We start from the raw sequence: 24,660 nt of genomic DNA on the forward strand, positions 1-24,660 counted from the left end.
ACTTAATTTAAAGCTATCCAAACTCAACTTCACAAAAATTGACCTAGATTAATTTAGAAAAATGCTAATAAACTGCAAAAATATAAAAAACAATACAACCCACGTTAAATGACTTTTTAGACATTGGTTAACCATATCAAGGACTCTTTTATTAATAACAATATCCATCCAAATAAGAGATTTGATTTTCAACTGAAACAATAAATATTTTGATCCACAGACTAATTATAAGTTTTCCCATTATTCCAGCAACACAAAGTTCTTGTTTAGCAATAATGTTCGCAAAGTCCGAGGTAATGTCGATATGTTTTTAAAATGTCTTAATGTTGAATTAGTATTCCACAAATATGAGGAAAATATACATACGATTTCCTCTGTATCTAAGAAGTAAACCTCTGGGAAGTTCTTCTTTTAACAAAAATAAAACAAGTCCTATGGATCACATTTCCATCCATATACCAAAGTTTATTTAGTTGCACAGCAATATTTCCGGCCATGCGGTCGCTACCAAATAGTATTCCTTTCCCTTCTTCTATTACTTTAGGTGCAGATTTACAGCTACTGGAAAAGGTATCTAGAGGATGAAGATGACGGTTTAACTCGTTGAAGTTTTTGTTCCATGCCAGACTTAACTTTTTTTACTGTGGGATGGTTTGTAACAGCTCGATTGGAAATCGTATTAGATACGTAGCCAATAAAATAGTTTGACGACAATATTGAAAACCTTTTAAATGGAAAGAGGCATAAGTTTTAGTTGAGTTGTCTATAGATTGACATAATTGCTGCTCGTAGTCCTCTGATGTGCCACCACTTAACTCATATAGCGCTACAACTTGACAACCAGTTTTAGTAGTAAGGTGAATACAGCTGGCATGTACAACTTCCTGAGTTGCTCCATCAAGTCCAAGCGTTAAATTATTTTCAGATATAGCGATTTCTGCTGCTTGGAGGTCAGTGATAACACCTAGTTCACTCACCATTTGTTCGACAGTATTGCGTTGAGGAAGCGTTTTAATAGTACCACTTAGATGTCTGGTAAAACTTTGAATTAAATAAGAAATGCAATTTGCTGATACTTGGTTAGTCACAGCATTAAAAACAAGTGTACGTAGTTCAGCATTTTTTTCTTTCTTTCTTTGAAACCATTTATTTGCATTCTGAATCATTAATTTTCCCTTCAAGGAGAAGATTTTGATGCTTAAGTGATTTAATTACTTGAACTTAAATAGAATTTCAGCGTTTTTTTTTTAAGTTGCTAATATTTTTGTCTCTGTCTTTTTAATAATAACAAAGGTTGCATTTAAGCTGTCCTGCATCATTTTTAATTGATTTTAATTTTTTTTCTTCCTGCTTTTCTTTAAAAGTCTTAATTCAATGGGCATTTGCTTAAGTTTGCTTTTCGTACTAAAAATTGTTTCCCTACTTTTTTCTTGTTTTAGTACTATGTGGTTGTGATAACAAAGTTTTAATTTGGCTTTAATTGGAGTCACATAAACTCCTCTTGGATCTTCAACATGAACTTCTTCTGTTGGCACAACCACCGAAAGTGATATATTAGGGGGTGACATCCGCCCCCTATATTCTAAAAAATGTTTGTTCATATTCTTAAAACCTTTTATTGGTTCTCACAAGCAACATTGTTAAACTTGTTTAAAAGTTTTTTGGATTTTGGGGGAGCACCAGATTCTTGAATGCTTACCGGGTCCCTCATATTATATAAAAAAAGTTTTTTAAAAGTATTTTATGTTGGGTTTTAAAAATTATTAAATACTTAGAAATAACACAAAATTAAAAAAAACAAACAATCATTTTAGAAAGAAATTATTTGGATTTTTAGTTGGAATTATTATCATAAAAAATACACTTTTTCTCTAATTATTTAAAAAAGGTAATTTTTTTTGCATTAAACTCTAAATTAATAATTTTTTAATAAAATTTTAACTTTCGAAATTTTTTTATAACTTCGCTTCTTTTGAGACCCAACATGATATACTTTTGAAAATCTTAATAATTTTTTTACATAATATTAGGGGCCCGGTGAGTGTTCAATGGTCTGGTGCTCCCCTAAAATTTTAAAGTTTTACAAAGTTGCTTGTGAGAACTAATAGAAAGTTTTTAAAAAGTGAACAGATCTTTTTGAGAACATAGTGGGAAGATGTCACACCCTAATATATATATATATATATATATATATATATATATATATATTTGGATGGTGGTAAACACAACTTTTCATGCTTACATCCCCTAAATGTGTTCTTAATTATAAAGCAATATAAAATTGATATAAAGGTTCCATTTAGTAATAATAGCAATGAAGAGTTTAAGTAAATGTGGTAGCAGCATTGCAGTTGAAAATACGTTGGTACACAATATCATTATGATTTCTCCGATTCTTCTGGTAGAAGAATCTTTACTAGCACTTGGTTGTCATTGCAATGTCGATGGAGGTTTCTACTGACTTTAAATTAAAGTTAATGCTTTAGGAAAGGAAAATTCTTTGGTTACGTATTTTTTCAAATTTATTTTTAACGAGTATTTTCTTTCGCCTGAAAAATTGTTTTTCCTGTTGATTTATTTCAAAAAATTGTTTTTAGGATTTTAAAAAGTTTATTGCTAGCCATCATTACTTTTTTTAATTTTCCATTTCTTTGTTCTAATTTTCAATTCTCTTTTTCAATCTTACATTGCTTTATACTTTTTTTTCAATTTATTTGATCATTAGATATTTTGAGTTTGGCAGTTTAACAGGATATTTTGATGATATTGCGCATAGAAAGCTGAAAAAAGATTTAGGGTTTGATGAAATTCTTCCATATTGTGTGTTTACAAAAAAGGAGGTTGACATGGAACTTGCATTAAAAAAAGAAACTTGAGGACACAGAACTAAGAGTGGTATTTGTTAAGGGATTACCTATAAATTACGCAATGCAAATGTATTTAAAAAACAGACGTAGAAACTCTTTTACGCGATGATTTTCATTAAACTTTAATGGGGCATTTTGATTTTTTATTTAAATTAAGACTGCGAGGGAAAACTTTTGACCTTTTTTGTTTTGTTTATTGTGAAATTTTGCGTTATGTAATTTATCGTTGAACCCTTATGGGTTAGTTGTCTGTTGAATGCAAATTTCTTTTTGGATAGAAAAAAAATTAATATACAATAACTTTATGAATAAACAAAAATATTTATATATATATTATTTATCTGAAAACCCAGTTTTTGTATTTACTTAAATTTTAAAAAACAATGTTTTGTAAGGTTTTTTCTAGGTAGCAAAAGTCGTATTCACAAAAGCAGAACTTTTAATCGTTTGATATATGAGCGCAAGGTGGCTTAAATGAGAGTTTCAAAAATAATAATTTTGCTTGATTAAAACAATTTTTTTGTTTGCTACGATCTAATTGCTGCTTGTCTTCTAAAAGACCAATTATGGGAGGGTATTAATCAAGGAAACAAAAAGTATGTACTTGAACTTTCTGCATTTTTTTTCTAATGTGATATAATCACATTAAAAATATATAAATATAGTAAATAAAGTTTTATTAGTAAATTTCCTAACAAGACTAAGTGCCTAATATTTACTTAAAATCTCAATATCTTAAATTGAAACTATTCATAAGAAATAATATTAATAATAATGATTTTCTTTATCTAAAAACTTTTCTGATTTGATTGGTTTATTTATCTATCAACTAACTTTATTAGATATTTTAATTGCCAACCTTCAAAACCTTCTTATTAGATCTTTTAATTGCCAACCTTCAAAAAGCAGAAAAATGGGAGACTTCGCTCACTTGCTTCATCGAAGTAACCCCAAGGAGCTTCAGGTATGAAAAACTTTGGACTTCTTATTAGAAAACCCATCATTAGAAGACTAATTCAGAATTCTGTCAGATGTTCCAAACCATCATAAATGGATGCGGGATAAACTTGTTAAAGGTCTAAAATATGAACAAAAGTTTTCAAATTCATGCCGATATTTTCCTGGTTCAACCGAAAAAAAGAATACTTTAGACCTCTTTTTATCGAGTTAGCTCTGATAACATTATTGTATAAACTTTATAAAATGTTTTTGGTGTTACAGAGACAGCTATGTATCCGTCTAGAAAAGAAAACTTATCTCTAATAATGTCAAAAGCAAAATAAAGTAGGATATCTAAAGAGAGTTTTCTTGACCAAGTTAGTATTTAAGAAAATTCCTTTAGTATAATTTCTATTATTTGATAATTTTTTATAGATTTGTAGTATTGGAGTTTCAATATAATGATTTGCATTGTGGAAAACAAGTGGTATCAAATAATATTGGCATCACAGATTCTATTACTGAGGTATTTTGAATAGCAACTAAATTAAATCAAAATAAGATATGTTAATAGTATTTTTTAAATACTTTTTTCATTACTTTAATTTTTTTACGATCTTTTATTACAAATAGTTAACAGAAAGCAACACAATTTTTGCTTCAGGTTAACTTCGTTCAGCATTTAAGCAAAAGAAACAGTCTGTATGAATACTTTTGTGCTGAACTTTTCAGTCATTGCGTTCATTGTTTGCGTGTTCGAAAAGCATCTATAAGTATATGTGTTATGAACAATTACAGTCACGAGAACGGAAATTTTCAAGTATGTTTAAAATTTGTTTTTATATGCAAATAGATTTATAAACAGTATATACATGTATATACATATTACATTTGTAATTGTTATTCAAGTTATATTTTTATATATATACAAAGAATTTTTTCATGTAAAAGCTGAAACAATGTGTTCTACTACGATATACAACTGCTTCGGTAAAGCATTCTCATCGTGTGTTTTTTTTCAACCAGAAAATTCAACAAATGTAAATAATTGCTGTCATTGCCGTCTGTTAAACCAGCTAATGCAAATGCTTGATGATCTTGATTTCATCCCAGAAAATAGTTTATTAAACGAAAAAAAACTTTCCGATTAGTTTAATCTAAAATCAAATATCTTTAAGTTAACTTCAAAATCTAGAGTTGAAAGATATTCGGTAGTTGCTGATTTGTGTGCTTTTGCTACAATTTTTGAAATTTCAAAATCATCTCGCAAAGTAATAAAATGTCACTATTAATGTCAAATTAATAATCTACACCGTACTAAATTATTAATCTACTCGTCAAATTAATAATCTACACAATGGTTGCTTATGTCCACATCTGAAAGTCTTTAGAAAATATATCTATCTTGTTCAAAACACAGTAGAATCATTTCGTAACGACAAAGATAAAGTGATCTCTTTTGATTCTGAGTTAGAGGATAATCTACCAAGGGATAAGTTTTTTAATATTATCTACCAAGGGATAAGATTTTTTTTTTTGCGTTAATTTGGTGAGTCTCTTCTAATGTAATAATATCAATTTAAGGATAGCAGATGCTAACAAACCTTGGATGTTAATCTTTCTAGTAGTACAGTCAACACAATATCTTGAACACTTGATCTGCAAACAAATGATCTTAAATTTGTTTCAAACTTTTTTCTTGTTCCCTTAATATTACGCTTGGCTGGAACTTTTTTGATCTCCAACTCACCATTTAATATACTTTTTTTACCAGTCCCCTGAGACTTTCAGATACAATGAGTAGTGTGACAATAAAATTATTCCGTCCTGATATGCAAAACATACTAACGCCAGAATAGGCATCCATTGTATTGCATCAGAATTTTAATTCTTCATTCTACTGCAAAAATAACTTATCCATGAATATTGATTATTTTTTTTTTATTACAGGCTGGGTGGGTATCTGAATCTGTTTTAACTGGTTATACGGAATTTTAAAATTCATATGTACCCAGATCGTGAAGTAATTGAATGTGATGTTTTTATGAGAAAAAATTTATCCAATACTTGTACTAGTTATTGGGATGGCTGTGAAGACTCTGTTTTTGCTTGTCTAAATCCACTTGTGCTGGTTATGAATTAGGTAAATTCCAAAAAAAAAGCTATCCTTTTCATTTGCTTAGCCACTAAATTAATTTTTTGAATTTAAATTTCTTTCAGGTTGGGAATTTGTTGACTTTGTTTCGTCAAAAAGAAAATTAAATGGTTTTGTTAATTTTTATTCAAATAAACACAAACGTAGAAGAACCTCTTATTTGCCATTCATGTCTTCACAAACATTTATTAATTGGTTTTTTGCTTGGGCCTCCCACATGCACATTGATTTTAGAGAAAAATGTCATATGTGTACAGAAAATCAACAAATACCAGTTTTAGCTTGCGATGCAACAAAAATAGGCATTAAGTTTAAAAGTTCTTTAGTAAAACCTATAGAGTCAGCTGAACTTTATGAGATAGTTCCAACACCATTACGGCAATTAGATAGATCGTTTATTTTTAATTCGGAAAAATTCTAAACAGTTTTCTCATTTAAAAAACAGTTGTCTTTATATTCTGTCTGTTAAAGACCCTAATTATTTAAACTTTGATGCTGATACATTACAGTTGAATTCAGTTCTTGTGAGTTATATTCCTGTTGAATGCGTACCGTCATTTCAGCAAATGATTTCTGAATCACCTGTTCCAAATATTTTGCGATACTCATATGTCAAAGTTTTCAAAATACTAGCTGCTGATTCATTAATTCCATTACGATTCACTAACGAAATGCTTGCATATGTGAACAAATTTTATCTAATCTAGGTGATTGTGAATTTGTTGTTAAGTTTTTTTATTTATTGCTTCGCTTCTCTCCTGAGCTAGCTAGATTATCATCTTGGAAATATCATCTGATTTCAACAATATACCTTCTGGAGATATTTTGTTATAAATACAATACTGCTGTAGCTTTGTGAAAAAAATTCATATTAGTTATGTCGAATTAAATAACGCAGAAGTCATTGAAGTCATTATAATCCACCGCGAAGTCATTATAATCCACCGCGATATGGTATGAGCATATTATTTTAGAAAGCATGCCAAAAAAAGAAAATGCAAGTATTATCTGCTGATGAAAGTTCCAGTAATAACAAAAATATTCGATAATATTCCATGAAATAATAACAATATAACGATATAACAAAATAACGATAATATTCCATTAAAAATCTGCAATAAATTGTTTCCTAAAGTGTGTCTAAAAAATCTTTTCTTTTGTTATGGTTTCCCCCTATACATGGCCATTGTTACGGATTCCATATTATTTCAGGGTCTGAGAGAAGAAAGGACCCACATGTCTCATTGTATACATATCTTGCAGTTGCTCCAGAAAATGATGTATAAAACTTTGCTTGCAGCTTGTCAGAGCTTTGTCACAACCATGATTCTGGATATTTTAAAAATGCCTCCTTTTTTCATGACGTATTTCATGTTACACACAAAAATGTGCTGTTTTTTGGAGTAACTCTTTGGGGAATTTTCATCAAATAAATTAATCGAACTACGAACAGTTTATTAGCTTTTTGCAAAATATAAAATATTCCGCTAATTTAATGACAATCATATTTTTTTTTATCTATAATTGGAATCAGCGTAAAAAAAAATTATTTGAAAAAAGAACCATTTTATCAGAATGCACTAGAGAATAGCTATTTTAAAATATTATAAATAATTTTGAATATATATAGAATTGTATAAATAATTTTGAGAATCTAAACTATCTTTCACATCATAAGAAGATATATATTATAACTATTATATATTTTATTAAAAAGCATTGTTAAAATCAAATCAAATCAAATTAGTGCAAGTAATAATAAAAAAATTTAACTGTTTATGTAATAGTATAGAATATAGAATAAAAATTGTATGCTGATTGATTGTCTGTTTCAGTTCATTCCATTAACAGAATACTGAATTAGTCATTTAGATAGCTCTCTATCAACATGCTACTTGCGTATATAAAGGTATGATAAATGTCCTTTACTAACTTAATAATGTTATTATTTTAAGAACTTATTTTCTGCGCGCAGCAGCCTTGTTTGTCAAGGTTTCGTATTTGAAAGTTTAAAAGTTGAGAAAGGGTTGTAACCACAATTTAAGAAAAAATTTATTTATATTAACACCTCAAAGGTGGGTAATATAAAGAAAATAAGATTATTGATCTTTATATTAAATAAAATAATTTATTTTAGATCTGTACATATTATATATGGCGGCTGCTAGCAGCATGCTGACATAAAGCTATGTGGTTGTTTTTTTCGATATATCGTATATTATTGGATTAAACTGAAGCAGACAATCAGTCAGCAAAAATTTACTCTAAATTATTTTACCATTTGTTGCAATACAAATTTCTTATCTTATTTGATACCCCTCCTTTTAAGAGTAACATTTTACTGGTAATTTTTATGTATTTTTTTTTTATTGTGAATATCATTTTTAGTAGGCATTGTAATGGATAACAATTTTTTTTTAAACCCTTTTTGAAGTTCAGTTATACAAGTAACTTTAGAACATTTCTAGCAGAATAAAAATGGATACAGTTGTTTTAGTCATTTTATATTAATGACGAGGAAAGAAAGGTTTAATTTAAGTCACTTTCGATATTTAAAAAATGTTGTATACACTAATAACGTAAATTAAATTGTTTGACAATAACTTGAGTCGTTAGCTATGACTTTTGTTTGAATTTATCGTTATTAATTCAAACATCAAATAATGTTATTGATAATTTTATAAAATTAAGTTTTTATCAATGTTTTTTATTTTAATTATGTTAAGAAATTTATAATAAAGTTTGAATATTGTTTAGTCGTTTTTCTATATTCAATTTTTGACTTACTTTGTGATTGTACTCTAACCAAAAATAGCTCTAAAAATATATAAAAAAGTTGTTCTTAACAAAATAAATAAAAGCAAATAATTTTTAATATAACAAGTATTGAGATTTTAGAAGAAATTCGTGCATATAATTATTTTTAGTTTGAGAAATGAATTATTAAAAAACCAAACCGTAGATGTGAGCGTTTATCGTAGAATATAGATTTTGCGTGAGTATCGCGCCTTACCTTGATCTACCTAAAATGTTGAAAGTGTTTATGAACAATTATTAACGAATCGTCCATAAATTACGCAACGCAAAATGTATTTTATAAACAGAAGTTGGAGATATTAGGCTTTTTTACGCGGCGATTTTCATTAAACTTAATGGGTTATTTTGACTTTAATTCAAATAACGATTCTGCGAGGGAAAACTTTTGATCATTTTCGATAAAAGAAAAAGAGGAGAATTTGAGTAGGGTTTAATTAAAATAGAAACTAAATAAAGTTTTATTAAAAGTATTTTCATAATTGTACCGAAGCAAAGGGCCGTACTGAGGATCACCGTAACTAAGAAGCATTAGTCGAAAAGTGTTTTGGATGTAGAAAAGCAGTTTGGACCCTTAGTCAGTAAATTTCAAAAAAAGGAGGGCTTGGTTTTGGTCGTTGTTTGGTGAAGGAACATTTTTCACCCTCTTTTTCAAATAACACGTCTTTTAACGACTCTGCCGCAAAAAAATTGTCATTCCTTTTTTTCTTGCCAAAATGGTTTTGGGTGCGTCGTCTGATCATTAAATACCATAGTACCAATGACGCCATTGGTACTATGGTATTTAACGAGTTACACTCAGTTATAGTTATACATATATGTATATAAATATATGTATATATATATGTTATATATATATATATATATATATATATATATATATATATATATATATATATATATATATATATATATATATGTATATATATATATATATATATATATATACACACATATATGTATTAACTATATATATTAACTGTTGATATAATGCTTAAATATAATGGGTTGGCAACTAAGTAAATGCGGATTTCACTCATAGATGGCTTTAGCTGAACTTATAGGTTTGCTAACGTATTCGAAATATCAAACAAATTTTGTTATTTGACAGTTGGTACTTCAACTGTCAATAAGAAAAATTTTTTGTAGATCAGTTGCGTAGTTTTTATTTGGCATCTGTTGAATAAAGCTACTGCTGATATAATAGAAAAATTCAAAGAGCCTGACGAAACACATTCATCAAGTGATGCATAATTAAGACGTTAACGATTAAAGTAAAGCTACTGAAATCCAAAAACGTAGTACGGAAACTTTATCAGAAACAACGGAACGAAATAGGCAAAAAAAGTGCAGCGTTCAAAAAATACTGAATCTGAAACTATGGTTTATCGACAAGAGAAAGGAAAAAGAGATGGAACTATGAAAAAGGAAGAGCTAGAATTAAAAAAAACAAAGTCTACAGAATCAATTCGAAATGTTGAGACACTTTTTGGTAACAACAGAAAATAATTATGCAGGAAATAATGCAACCACGATCGCAGCGGCAAGCGATATTGTTAGAATTAATAAAACAACTTTCCAAAATATAAATGAAATTTTTTTTTTAATGTATATACTTTGCCGTTTAAAAAATGCTACAATACCAAAATGTATAAATAAACATTTACATGGCCGGGGAAAAAAGAAGACAAAAATAGTCTTATCACTAAGCCCCGTAGTTTACATCGTATTTTTACATTATAAAGCCTTTTTATAACTTTATTTTAAATCAGCTTTTATATATATATATAATTTTGTTTTGTTTTTCGTACACCTCAAGGTGTACGAAATTATATATATAAGAGCTGATTTAAAATAAAGTTATAAAAAGAACTATCTGTTGAAATAATTTTATTGATTGCAAATATTAATAGCATTAAGAGTTATATTTTACACTGTTTACGTTTATAATAAGAACAGAGAAAGGTAAACCAGGTGGCTTGTTCGCATAAGGAAATTATAAAAAAAGATAAATAAAAAAATATAAACTAGAAAAAATTAAAAAAGAAGTGAAAAATAAAGTTAAAAATAAAATGAAAATTTACAAACAACTTAATTGATTGTCAATAGTAGGAAGTCTTTGTTTAAATTTTATTTTAAATTTGTGAAAAAAAGTAGTAGTATTGATGTCGATATTAAATTTAGAATTCCATATTTTGGGTTCTCTATTTGCAATAGAAAATTTGATGGCCGTACAATAAGGCTTTGGGTTGAATGTAGTTTTGATTTGAAAATCTTGAAGAGTAAAGATGATTTATTTTGTTATAAAAGGTCTTAAATATTAGGTGTCATTTAATTATCAATTTTGTACATAAAGTAAGTATCTGATAAACGTTTAGTTAATAAACATTGAGTATATTTAGTTTGTTAAATAAACCTTTTGAGGGCGTTAAACTGATTACGTTTGTAATAATTCGTATAGCATGTTTTTGTCTCCTGAGTAGTTTATCTTCGTAACGTTGGTGCTGCATCAAGCAATATTACCATAATTAAGGTTGCTGTAAGTAAAAGATTATATTTAAACAGTTTTAGTCTAAAAACCTTTTAGCTTTAAATGCCAATATTTTGTTTTCTATTTATAATAGAATTATCAATACAAAAATAGGGAAGTTTTTATGGAATAATATTTTTTTTTCGTGGAGTCTATAATAAAGAATGTATTTAGTTTTATTATATCTAAGGATAGTTTATTCGACTTGAACCATTCAGTTAAATTTGTAAGTTCCTTATTGACTTTATTTCTTTTATTGACAATTCACTTAAATGTTACTATTGTTTTCTGAAAAAAAAAAATTATAAAAAGTTTATTTATAAGTTTAAACATTAAGTGAACTAGTTTTTTATTATTGTCTTTTATTTTTATACAAAATATTCTTAATGTGTTGGTGGATTAATACCAAAATAATTATTTGTCTGCGAACCATATTAACAACTTCGAGCATTTTTTTCGAGCATTCACAAACTATATACATTTTCCCCACAGCATTTAGGAAGATTTTTAAGTTTTTTTCCAAGTCTTAAAAATCAAAGTAAGTCAAAATATCTCCAAATAACCATTAAACTGACACTCTGACATCATAACATTGCACCTTTAAAGCCTGTTTGTAAATGCACTCTATGCGGGATATGCAGGATCCCCATAAATACACAAGGGATTATCTGCAGTATCAAATGAATGCTCTCTTAATAAGTTTAATAACTTAGAGTCAGCTAATAATCCACTATCGCCTTTCTTTCCCTTAACTGGTCCAAAAGGTTAGCTATAAAGTTAGTTATATACAAGCCTATTTGGAGCAACTACAGATCGAACACTTTGGTTTTTTTCTGGTCTAGTTATTGGTCTAACAGTCCCATCTATAAATCCCCAGCAGTTTGCGAGAGGACCTCCTTTGCGATGCACAACATCGGCAAATATTTTTCGTTTATTTGTAGAAAGCCAGTTTTGATCAAGTGTTGTAAATAAATTAATCAACGTTCATAGAAAAAGTTCATAACTTTGTTTGAAATCATGCTTAATTGCGGAACAGGTCGTCAAAATCGAGGCATTATATCGAGTAGTCTACATGGGTAGGAAAACCGGTTTAAAAAATGATATAGTGCTAACATTTCTCAAAAGAGCCATTTTTTAATTTTTTTAATTATATCAAGATGTTTTCTTTTTTATGAAGCGGAAATTTGTAACTAACTTTATCTGAATACCACAACTACAAGTCGCAACAGCTCGATCCAGACCTTTGTCGTCTCCGTTGGCGTTGCAGTTTTCATATTGTAAGCTCTCTATTTATTACTTAACCACAACTCAAATTGCGTTTACACATTAGCATTAATTTTTTTTCCATTTTTAGGCCTTACATTTAAAATTTTTTTTATTGTATTGTTTGGGTGCACTGTTTTTTTTATTTTTTTCATCGTATTAGTATATTTTCAAACAGCCTTCTAATAATCTTTATTTATACCATGAAAACTGTTTAAATATGCTTCGTTAGAAAAATAACCATCCTCTATTCTAATGTACTTTATTTTTCACTCAGGTGCACGATCAGTGAACGCACTGCTCGTGAGTGACCATTCGACAAATTTATATCCTTAATATTTCAAATAACTTGTAATTACATTGTAGTTGTAAAATATATACGTACTTTAAAAAATATGAATGTCCATTGTTACTTTTTTTACTCATATATATAACAATTGATTTTAAATTTCAATCATAAACTTTTCCATAAAAATCTAACAAAAAAAATTACGAAAATTAAATTGTAATTTTTCTAAACAAAACAATTTCTATATACGTTTTTATATGACACAATCATCTGTATCAATTCTAATTATTGACATACTTTATAGTTATCAAACTCAACACCAAATATTTGTGTGTATATATATATATATATATATATATATATATATATATATAAAGTAGTATAAACAGGCCCGGATTAAGGCGTAAGCAGTGTAGGCTTCAGCCTACACAACCACGGATTTAGGGGCACGGGCACTACATACTATCTTTTTTTTTAAACTAGAAAAATTGTACAATCTGTAAAATAATTATTGACAATAAGCACAATACTATCCTGATGTTATTTTTATTTAAATAATATCGGAAATTTGAAATAGTAATAATTAATGCGTTTTGTCGTGCGGTCTTCTAAACCTTGTTTTATTTTTAGATTGTTATTTTTCCGTAGAACCGGTCGCACACCGATAACGTAGGTGGAGCCGCAGACGGCAGACAATGCCAGTGCGTTTACTTATTTATATTTGTCGTAGCTCGCCGCCGATGGTCATAAATTTGGTTATATAGTATTTATACTATTTTACCCAATTTATGACCATTTTTTAAAATTTTTATAAAACATTTTTTTCATTTAAAATATCTTAAATAATTTTATAAAATATTAAATAGTATTAGTATTTCGTATACACGCGTCACGTGCATCGAAAATTCCTCCGTTTGATCGTACGTATGTTTTGTTAACACTATTGTAACTTGTAAATTTAAATTATAAAGGTTTTACTTTAGTGCAAGTAGTGCGTTTTATATATAGTTTAGTGTTCGATATTTATGTAAAAATGGATCAGAAACGACATATTAGTGGAGCCCAAGCGAGAAAGCGTGTAATTTTTAAAAAAGAAAAAGAAGTGATTTTACTTAGTAAAATACCTAGGTTAAATAATTCTTCAAACAAATAAATAACATTACCCCTAGTTGTATTGAAAATAATAAACTAGAATCTTCAAATGATATAACTATTACTAATAATTGTTCTACTACTTCTACTTCTATTCAATGTACTGCGTCTTCTTCAGATCAGTCAGTTGTTGATGTAAATGAGGAATCAGAAAAATCTGAGCTAAATGTCATTCCTAATCCTCTTACGCAGAATAATACAAATAATTTTAAAGATCCAGCAGATTGGACAAATAGTAATATATGTCGTAATTATATTGCAAAATTTGGATATGATCAGAACATTGATGCAGATTTTACCTCATCGAAACGATCTTATTCTGATTATAATCGTGATTGTAGTAAATCAATCTTTACGAAAAATCGAAAAAAAGGAGAAAATGTTTCACGGAAATGGCTTGTTTATTCAATTTCAAAATTTGTATTATTTTGTGCTCCATGCAAATTATTTGGATGCAGTACTCAACTGGGAGATGCTGGATTTAATGATTGGAAAAATGGACATTTACTTATTTCCAGGCACGAAAATTCTTTGGCACATGAAAATATTACATTAAGTTTTATTACATTACAAAGTGATGTAGGTAGAATTGACACTCAATTGGCAACACAAGTGACTGATGAAATGAATTACTGGAAAGCTGTTCTTCATCGAATTGTTGAAGTAATCAAATTTCTCGGTGCAAAAGGTTTATCATTCAGAGGTGATAATGAACAACTTAACAAAATTAACAATGGGAACTTTTTGGGAACGTTAGAGTTACTTGCTAAATTTAACCCTTTTATTGCTCAGCATATAGAAAAATATGGGAATAGAGGAAAAGGAACTCCGTCTTATTTATCATCCACAAGCTATGAAGAACTTTTACTTTTGATGAAGAATGATATAATTAAAATTATATTAAAAGAATTAAAAGCAGCCAAGTATTATTCTTTAATTGTTGATTCTACACCTGATATAGCAAACGTCGATCAACTTGTTATTGCATTAAGATATGTTTTACCTAGTAGTGTACCTGCAGAAAGATTTTTAATATTTATTCCAAACAGTGGTCATAAATCTGAAGAAATGGGCAATGTTGTAATGGATTTTCTTAATTCACACAATATACCAATTGAAAATTGTCGTGGCCAGAGCTACGACAATGCGAGAAATATGTCAGGTCAGTATTCTGGATTGCAGTCAAGAATTAAAAGTTTTAATTCATTTGCAGAGTATGTACCATGTTCTGCACATTCTCTTAACTTGGTCGGAACGTGTGCAGCAGAAAGTTGTAATTCTGCTACTTCATTTTTTATGCTTCTCCAGGAACTCTACAATTTTTTTTCTAGTTCTACTGCACGTTGGGACATTTTAAAAACATATTTGAAGAAAAATCTTAGTGTAAAAAAATTATCAGTAACTTGCTGGAGTGCTCGTTTTGATGCTTGCCATGCTTTAGTTAATTCTTATGTATTTATAATTGAAGCTTGGCATAGTATAGTTGATAATCAGAAAGAAAAAGCTGTATATAAAGTAGAAGCTAATGGGTTGCTTGCAAGATTAAAAACTTTAGAAACTGGTTTAATGATATGCATATGGAATTCAATATTAAACAGGTATTTTTCACTCTATAAATTAATCATTTTTTAATAATAAATTATGGTTTCATTTATTTTATTTTATTAGGGTCAGCTTAATAGATAAATAAATTAATATAAAGTTTAATATGATTTTAGTTTAAATGTTACAAATAAAAAATTACAATCAACTGACATTGATCTTCATACAGTATTAGACCTATATAATGGCTTTGAAAATTACTTGGTACAGATCAGAGATGATTTTGATGTTTTTGAAAATAAGGCTGTAGAAATTACTGATTGTTCGGAGTATGCCAAAGATTCCAAGAGAAAAAAAAAGAAAAAGGTATGTTTAACTTATTAATTTTAAAATACACAGAAAATAATTTGAAAAAAGTCATAAACATTAACAACATTAAAAACTACTTTTTTTTAAGGCTATGGCTGATGAGTCAAGATCTCAACCTCTCACAGAAATCACAGGGAAAATAGATTTCATTAGAAATGTATATTATGTGATTATTGATACTCTTAAATGTCAACTTAGTTCAAGAAGACAAGCTTATGAAAAAATATCAGATATTTATGGGTGTATACCCACATTGTATAAAACACCGAGGAACACATGTGGAACTTTGGCAAAATATTTTATTGATGATGTTGAAAACTCAAGCTTACTTATAGATGAGTGTATTCTTTTTTCAAAATTAATTTTCACGGATAAAAATGTAAAATCTGTTCTCTCTATGTATAAGTACATCAAGATCAAAGAATTAGAGTGTATGTTTCCAAATTTCGAAGTAGTTATGCGTATGTACCTTAGTACAGCAGTTTCAAACTGCTCAGGCGAAAGAGCTTTTTCTGTACTTAAGAGTAAAATCCTACTTGAGGTCAACCATGAGGGAGGAAAGACTGAATGCATTAGCAATATTTAGCATTAAAGCAGAATTGGTTGAAAAATTAGATTTTAATGATACTATTAACACATTTGCCTATCAAAAAGCAAGAAAAAGAAAAGTATAAAATTATGGTTTATTACTTTTTGTATTATGATTATTTTATATTTTTATATATCTAAAATATACTTTGTTTAATTTTAATTTTATGTTTTTATTTGTTTTCACATAGGTATTATATACATGTACATATTGATGTGGCTAATAAACCTAAAATAAAGTTTTATTATTTATTTAAGTATCGAGTAGAGAAATATGTAAAAAAAATTTTTAATTGGGGGCACCAAATTTTTTACAGCCATCGGGCACTGTAGACCTTAATCCGGGCCTGAGTATAAACACTTATCTATATTTCATCTACAGGCAGTTTCGCCTTTGTCAAGTTCATCAGAAAGGCTTTCTGATGAACCTGGCAAAGTTTATATAAGTGTCTTTAATATTTTATTATTAGTCTGTTAATTTCTTATTAGTGGTAGACGACTAAAAAGCTAAAAAAAAAAAAAAAAAACGATTTTTCAAAAGTTGCATGATTTTAAACAGTAAAAAACACGGAAAAAACGGTCACATTTAAAACATTTTGAGTAAGTATATATTAATCATTACAAAAGCCTTGGTATAAAGTTAGGAAAAAACAAAATTAATAAAAGTTACAAATATTTTATTAAAAATGTAAACTTCAGATAAATTAAACAAGAAATAATTTTTTCTAATTTACTTTGATGTTTTGCATGAAAACTTTCATAACTGATGAATATTTACTTTCTTAAAACTTTTAAAATGTGACCGTTTGTGACCGTAAATGTGCCGTTTTTTCCTGTCTACTCTTCATATACATCTTTATACGAGAAAAAAATAAAAAAAAACAGATTTATTTTAGCAGAGTACTTTTGTACTTCCTAGCCACAATACTAGCAACGGCTAGTTAAGGTTAGAAATAAAAAAGAAATTAAAATTATTAAAAATATGAAAATTATTAAAATTATATATAAGAAATTAAAAAAAAACATATAACTAAGAGCAACTAGGGAAGGGTTCGATGATAAATACGAAAAGAGACTGTTGATTCTTTGAGTAAGTATATATTAATTATTCAGTAATTTTAACCAGTTTATATAGTTTGCATATTCAATATTTTAAACTTTATATATAAAATAAAGACAATTTCAACAAAAATTTTTAACTTATGATGTTTATTTACATGAAAGGAATGAAATTTCAAAAATATAGAACTTAATACATTATATTTTTTGAGATATCATTGCCAAGATTTTACATATTTTAGGCCTAAACCCACCTGTTTTATCCTTAACTTATAGGGTAAAAAAATAATAAATTATTTGATACAATGAAAAATCAATTGAAATATTGTCAGGTACAAAAATAATTTTTTAGCAGTCTACCACTTTAAGAACACACACACATTTATATATAATATATATATATATATATATATATATATATATATATATATATATATATATATATATATATATATATATATACATATATATATGTATATATATATATATATATATATATATATAACAGGGATGCGGAGTCCCAAAAATGACTCCCGATTTGAAAGTCACAAAAAGATTACTTCATCCTAGTTTTTGGTATCCAGGAGCTCTCAAAATATAAATAAGTATATGGACTACTGATAGGAAAAAAAATTAAGACTTTTAGGTTAAAGGAACAATAATTTTTTGAACCCGGAGTCCGTAGGTATAATGGTGGCAAAAACTCCGGGACTTCAGGACTCAGAGCTTAAAAACAATAAGTTTCAAGTCATTAAATCTCATAAATTTTTTTCTTATAGTAGATCATAAGTCAGCAAACATGTTAAGAGCCTCTGGACACTACAGACTTGGTAAAAGTAGAGATATAATGCCGGAGTCCTTTTGGGACTCCGCGTCCCTGATATATGTGTATATATATGTATATATATATATATATATATATATATATATATATATATATATATATATATATATAAATTTTATAGTCCTAACCTAGGATTAAAAGTCTAATGCTAAAACCACTTCAATTGTTAAATCTGCACTTTAAAATTTTTGTTAACATTAACAAAATCATGGAAACTGTTTTACAGACGCATATTATATGTTTTACGACATAAGATAAATTTTCCATAGGGAAATGTTAAAAAATGAGTGTGCCTTTATATGCAGTTATACCCCAACCTCTTCCATATAATTTACTTTGACTTATACACTGTATATAACTTTGAAATATTCACTGTATATAAAATTCACTGATAATAGCTTTTAACTTTAAAATTCAATGCCTATTAAATCACATCCGACATTGATAACCATGACGCAGATTTCAAATATGATATACTAAACTGGCACCCTTCGGAGTATAACGCATTCGAAAACAAGTGCCTAATTTTATGGTTCGCTTGTCGCTACTTAACATATTTACAAAAATAGAGTTGAATTGAGCAAGTGTGGACCAGAGTTATTTTACTTATTGCGCACTGATAAAAATGACAATGTACAAGACACAGATGGTGTACTTGACAAATTCGCAAACTACGTATTACTATAAATACGTATTATGACAAATTCGCAAACTACGTAATATTATAAATAAAACACTTTGTATATATAACACTTTATTTTAAATATAATAAATTACAGTATTATTTTCCTTGTCTCTGATTCATTCTCGTCGGCGTCGTTTGTAAGTTCAGAAATAAACATTGTAACAAATGCAGGGAAATATAACTTTTGATTACAATTGAAAAATGATAGGCTATTCTTAGTAGTGTTATAAGGATTGAGCATAGTTACGTTTGCATAAGTACAGTCTTTGGCAAATGACTGCGTAGTACAGTCTTTGGCAAATGGCTTGCGTAGGCGTAGTTTTTGCATAACTAGGATTTACAGGATAGCCATTCGCTTTATCGTAAAACCACTCTTTGCCGTAAGTTGTCATAGTATGCTCTAAATGGAATTTTAATCTAGACTGGCATAACTTGGTCTCCAATATACACAGGATCAAAACATAAATAAAATGGTTTTGTTGTTTTATTACCAGTAAACGGCATTCGGGTTGGTAAATAATTCCATGCTTTATCGACAAGTAACAATAAGCCTTCTATAATTGAATCGCAATTTGCTCGATTTTTAAAAACGGTAGCATCAAACAGACCATATGGATTATAATGGATATATATGATCAAACTGACCATATGGATTAAAAAGTAAATCAAAATTATTTTTATAATCCGTTTGATCATTAGCCTGTCCAAACACATTAAATGGTGTAGTGCATTGTGAATTTCTACCTACTATATATGACAAATCTGGACTCATTTCAGGATAGACAGTGTTAATACACGGAGATTGCAAATTAGAGTCATCCGCGTTGTCGACTAAAGCTTTAGCTAATAAATCACCAATACCAAATGGTGGCTTAACATGACCAAACATGTTATCAGCTCTGTAGGTGTTAAATATATTAAATTTACGTTGTAGTATACCATATTTAGTTATATGATCTTTATTTGAGTCTTCATATTCTAAAAACGAACCAGCGCCAAGGGAATCACAATCTTTCGATGTAGCTTTATTCATTATCATAACTATATTTAAATCGGGTTCGTTTATTATTATTTTTATAGGCTTTCGCAGACCTATATCGTTTTTCCATTCTACTGAAAACATTGTTTTTTCTGCACAATTATTTCTTGAAATCGCGGATCTTTAGTGTTACCTTTAGAACTAAATCTAGACGTTACCGGTTTACATGTGGCATAGTTAACAAACAGGGAATTTTCAAGTAAATTTATAGTTGGCAATGGTTTAGGAATTTTTGTAGTAGAACTGCCTTTTAAATCTTTGATAATTTTCTAATCTGCCAATGGATACGTTCTATCTGTAACAGTTTGATCGTCTTCTGTGGCAAATATTCTGACACCTATGTTTGACATTTCTAACGGTATAGACGAACTAGCTGTTGTTTTTAATTGATTTTCCACTCTTACATCAGTCATTCTTATAGACAAACTTCTATCTGTGTTAATATAAATCAGTCATTACTGGTTGACTTATCAGGATCTGCCAAATGATTCGGATATTCCCATGGAAAATAGTATTCTTTATCAATTGTATCAGCTGTTAAATTATTCCTTATGTACAATGTTTTTTTAATAGTAAATTCTTGAAAATAACCTTTACTACGTTCATATCCATTATCTCCTACAGTAAAATCGATATCGGAAGGCGCTGATATGTTCGGTGGTTGTTTGGCCATTATCTTTTGAATTAGTGTCCCTCGTCGACCAACCGTTTCTTCTTTTTGGATGATAGTAGTTTCTTTTCGCGGTCGTATCATTGGCTGCTAAGATTCAAATGAGCTATCACCAAATAGCGCGTCTATTAGAGATTTTAATTCCTTCCCATAATCCCTTTGAGTAGCATTTTTAGGTAAATCGGGGTCGAATTTTGGAAAAGTCAAAGGTTTCATTGCAGGATACCCTCCAATATTTTGAGCATCTTTAGCTTCTTTTATAAAGTCTAACTGTTTTGGATTAAACGCATCTTCGTGTTTAGTTCTTTTTAATCGCATATATTCTGATATATCGTCTAATGGAAATGATTCGTAATCGCTATTGTTGATTCCAATTGCTATTTATAGATGAATTGCTTTTAATTGTGGAATTTGATGTTGTAGAATCTAAAAAGGTAGTAGAGAAATTCAAGGATGATATAGATGACCAGTCGCTTTCATCGAATAAATATTGTTCCAATACGTTTAAAAGCCTTGTTCTACCCAATTCTTTCATAGGTAATTGTTTATATTGACCAGTTTTATTTTTAGCCAATAAGGTTTTATTATTTTTCTAACATCTGGTAATTTAGGTATCGAAGGTAATTTTACATTACTTATTTTATTTTATATACTTATTTACACTGCATTCGCTGTATTTAAAAGACTTTTTGGATTAAATGCACCTGTTGACCCAGTTATAACAGACTCTGCTATTCTGGCAGTATTAGGATCATCATATACTTTTTTCATTAACACCAAATATTTGTTTGTTCTATCCTGGTGCTACTTGTAAGGATTTTTGTTGATTAACTTTATTTTGTTTAAAGTGTTTTTGGTTTTTATCTCAGTGGCTCGGTAGAATTTCCAATTAAAAATCGTCTCCGATTTGAAAATTGATTTGTATTGTGGCAATCACAGATATTCCAAATATCACATGCAAATAGATTATGATCAATACATTCATTATATTAGCTATCACATGCAGTTTTACCACATTAATCACAATGACTGATATGAAGTAACGCTAGCAACATTATCCTGGGTCATTCCAGCTTAATTCACAATTTATGCTCGGCACCATGGCGTCCCAGATTTTGATGATTTTTGCAATATAAGCTGATATTAATGAAAGAAAACTTCACTCCAAATTTTAGTGTTTGAATCCTTACGGTTTCAGAGATATCGATACTCAGTGCAAATCTCTTTGTTGATTTTTTTTTTCAGCGTCATTTACTTTTTATGCTAATAACATAACACAGTTAGGTTTAACTTATGAAATACTCAATATTGTTAAAAATTTATACCTAACTATTTTTTAGAGAAAAGAACTCAAAAATGATACCTAAAATACTAAACATTAAAGCTTCTGTATGAAAATTCAATTTCAAAATGGTGTAACACTTTTATAAGTTTTTTGATGCTTCGTACAACAAAAACTATATCTTGAGATGCCTTAAAGATATGGTTCTTAAATTTTTCCTATGGTTCTTTATATAACAAAACTCCTAATTACAAAAAAACTGTAAAGGTTTTCTTTTTTGAATTTGATTTATTTGCATTAAAAGTTTAATAAAAAAAATTAAGAAAAATTGTTTTTTAATAATGAAAAAAAAAAAAAAAAATATCGACATTAATTATTGCATTGTTTTGAAAAGATTTTAGAATCTCAGGTACAGTTCTAATATATAAACTTTTTTGCATTTCACATTAAAGATCTTCACTTTGGAAAACCTTCATGCTTAATGAAGGATTTTCTATTTTTTATCTTCTATCTGTTTTCTATCTTCTTTCTATTTTCTATCTTCAAATAACTATTTAAAAAATATTTCATACAGAACGAAAAAATAATATGAAAATATTAATGATAAAGAAAGAGGTTAATCGGATTAATAAATAAAGAAAAGATATGTCCGTAATAAATAATTTAATTGATGTCATTTAATGATGATGGACCAGGAGAACCGACTGGCAGTCAGAATTATGAAGATGAAGATAATGAACTTCTTTACTTTTAATTCTTTTTTGACGGCTATGAACATAAGTTCTCTCAAAACGCATGCTGTGAATAGTCACGCAGGAGTGACTATTCACAGCAAAAAGAAATGTTAAATGTTCCAAAAACAGTAAAGTTAGGTATTGCAAGGACACTGTTCCAAAAAAAGGTTTCCCACCCAAACCATCTGACCCAAAGAAACCCCCTTGAGGGATGATAGTATGTACCTATAGGATCAAAAAAATATTAAACTCAAAATCACTTGTTAGCGTCCGAGAGAGACAATTGCATTTTAAATTTATGCCTAAAATTTCAAGGAACTATGAAAAGGACTTTTTTAATTTTTATTATTCAAAAATATATTTTCTAACAAACTCATCAAACAAACACAAAAGATTGAAAAGGTGATAAAATTCTGAAAATAAGATGAGAAAATCTTACTTTTCTTTCTTTCTCAAGCTTAAAAATTGATCACAATTCTGAATCTAATTCTAAGTTTTCATTCTTCACATGTGCTTGCTGTAATGATCAACCAGACAGTTGGTCAAGTGCTCTGCATATTGAGGATGACTAGGAAAACGTTTGAATCTTTGCCAATGGAGCTTAAACTAATGATGTAGTGCCTCTATCCTTTGTTCACTGAAGATGCCTAGAGAGCATTTCTTTCTGTTGATGAAATGTTGAATGTGGCAAAAGACTGTGTGAACTTTCGGTGTTACAGATGGCGCATTGAGAGCAATGTAGGATTCCTTGAAAGTTAGGTATTTTTTGGAATAGTCTTTGTCAAGTTCATTGGCAAAGCATGACTCTACAACAGCATTGAATTTTCGCATTGTCAACGTAGTCAAAAATTTGAAATGCAAACTCTCTTTCAGCGAGCTGTTGAAGTAAGGTAATGTTTTTCAGGATCTTTCTGCATTCTGGTCCAGCCAACTGACCACCATAGTATGGCCTAATTTGAAAGTGTAGTCCAGAAAGCCACTTGTCAACATTAGTCCAAGAGCCTTTGAGTGACTTAGGCAGACGGCTCAAAACTCCTAATAACAGATGTAGCTTCATTGGAGGGATAAGGTAAATAAGGAGAGAATCATAAGGAAGACTGATAATTGGAGAAAGAATAGTGTTGTTAAACCTTTTTGGTTTTTTGCTATCACCCCCAGAGGCAATCAGAGCTTCAAAGTTTTTTCTTGACAGAACCAAAGGTTCGAGGAGTTCCACAGCTTGCAAGGTTCTTGGCATCATTGTCACACCATGAACAAGGGTGTGAACTAGCATGTGACTGAATTCCACACATAATGTTTGCAGGTTTCATGTCACAAGACAAGAAGGAACTTATTTGGTGCACTTGGACGAGTTCTAAGATTGTTTTCACATTCTCATAGATTTCTGGAAATTCCTCACAAACAGCAAGTAAAAGCTGCCACTTGACACTGGAATCTTTTGCAGTTTGATGAGTCAGAAGTCTTCTAGTGACATGTTGTGGGGTTTGTTGCAAATCAATAACACCCAAACTGACTTTGAGAAACCTCCTCTCCCATCTATACCCACTTTCACAAGGCGGTTTTGAGAAATGTTTCTTTTGAGTAGAGTTTTTTCTAGAAAAGACTTTGCACTAATGCAATGTGCAACTACTTTTGGTTCTGCTGATTTGCTTTGCAAAGTTAGTTGGAAAATTTTTTTCTACAATGCAGGTCTGTCACACATTGTTTAAGGTTGAAACCAGTTTCTGCACTCCAGAGTTGGAAAGATCAGTGTTCACTTGGACTTTTGCTAAGTCTTCAGCACCAAGGACTTCTTTTTCTGTAAAGAGGATTTGGATTGTCATAAACCTGCAAATAAAT

General features: G+C 29.0%; 1 protein-coding gene across 1 annotated transcript; it reads left to right on the forward strand.

Moving 5' to 3' along the window:
* The first annotated feature begins 10,155 nt into the window (after positions 1-10,155).
* On the forward strand, positions 10,156-16,506 carry LOC136085490 (zinc finger MYM-type protein 1-like). The gene is made up of 5 exons (XM_065806802.1): positions 10,156-10,267; positions 13,724-13,781; positions 14,027-15,607; positions 15,728-15,917; positions 16,009-16,506. The coding sequence occupies exons 1-5, from the start codon at positions 10,156-10,158 to the stop codon at positions 16,504-16,506; spliced, it is 2,439 nt and encodes an 812-aa protein (XP_065662874.1).
* Positions 16,507-24,660: the final 8,154 nt, after the last annotated feature.

The sequence above is a fragment of the Hydra vulgaris genome, chromosome 09 (genome assembly GCF_038396675.1).
Source record: "Hydra vulgaris chromosome 09, alternate assembly HydraT2T_AEP".
NCBI lineage: Eukaryota > Metazoa > Cnidaria > Hydrozoa > Anthoathecata > Hydridae > Hydra > Hydra vulgaris.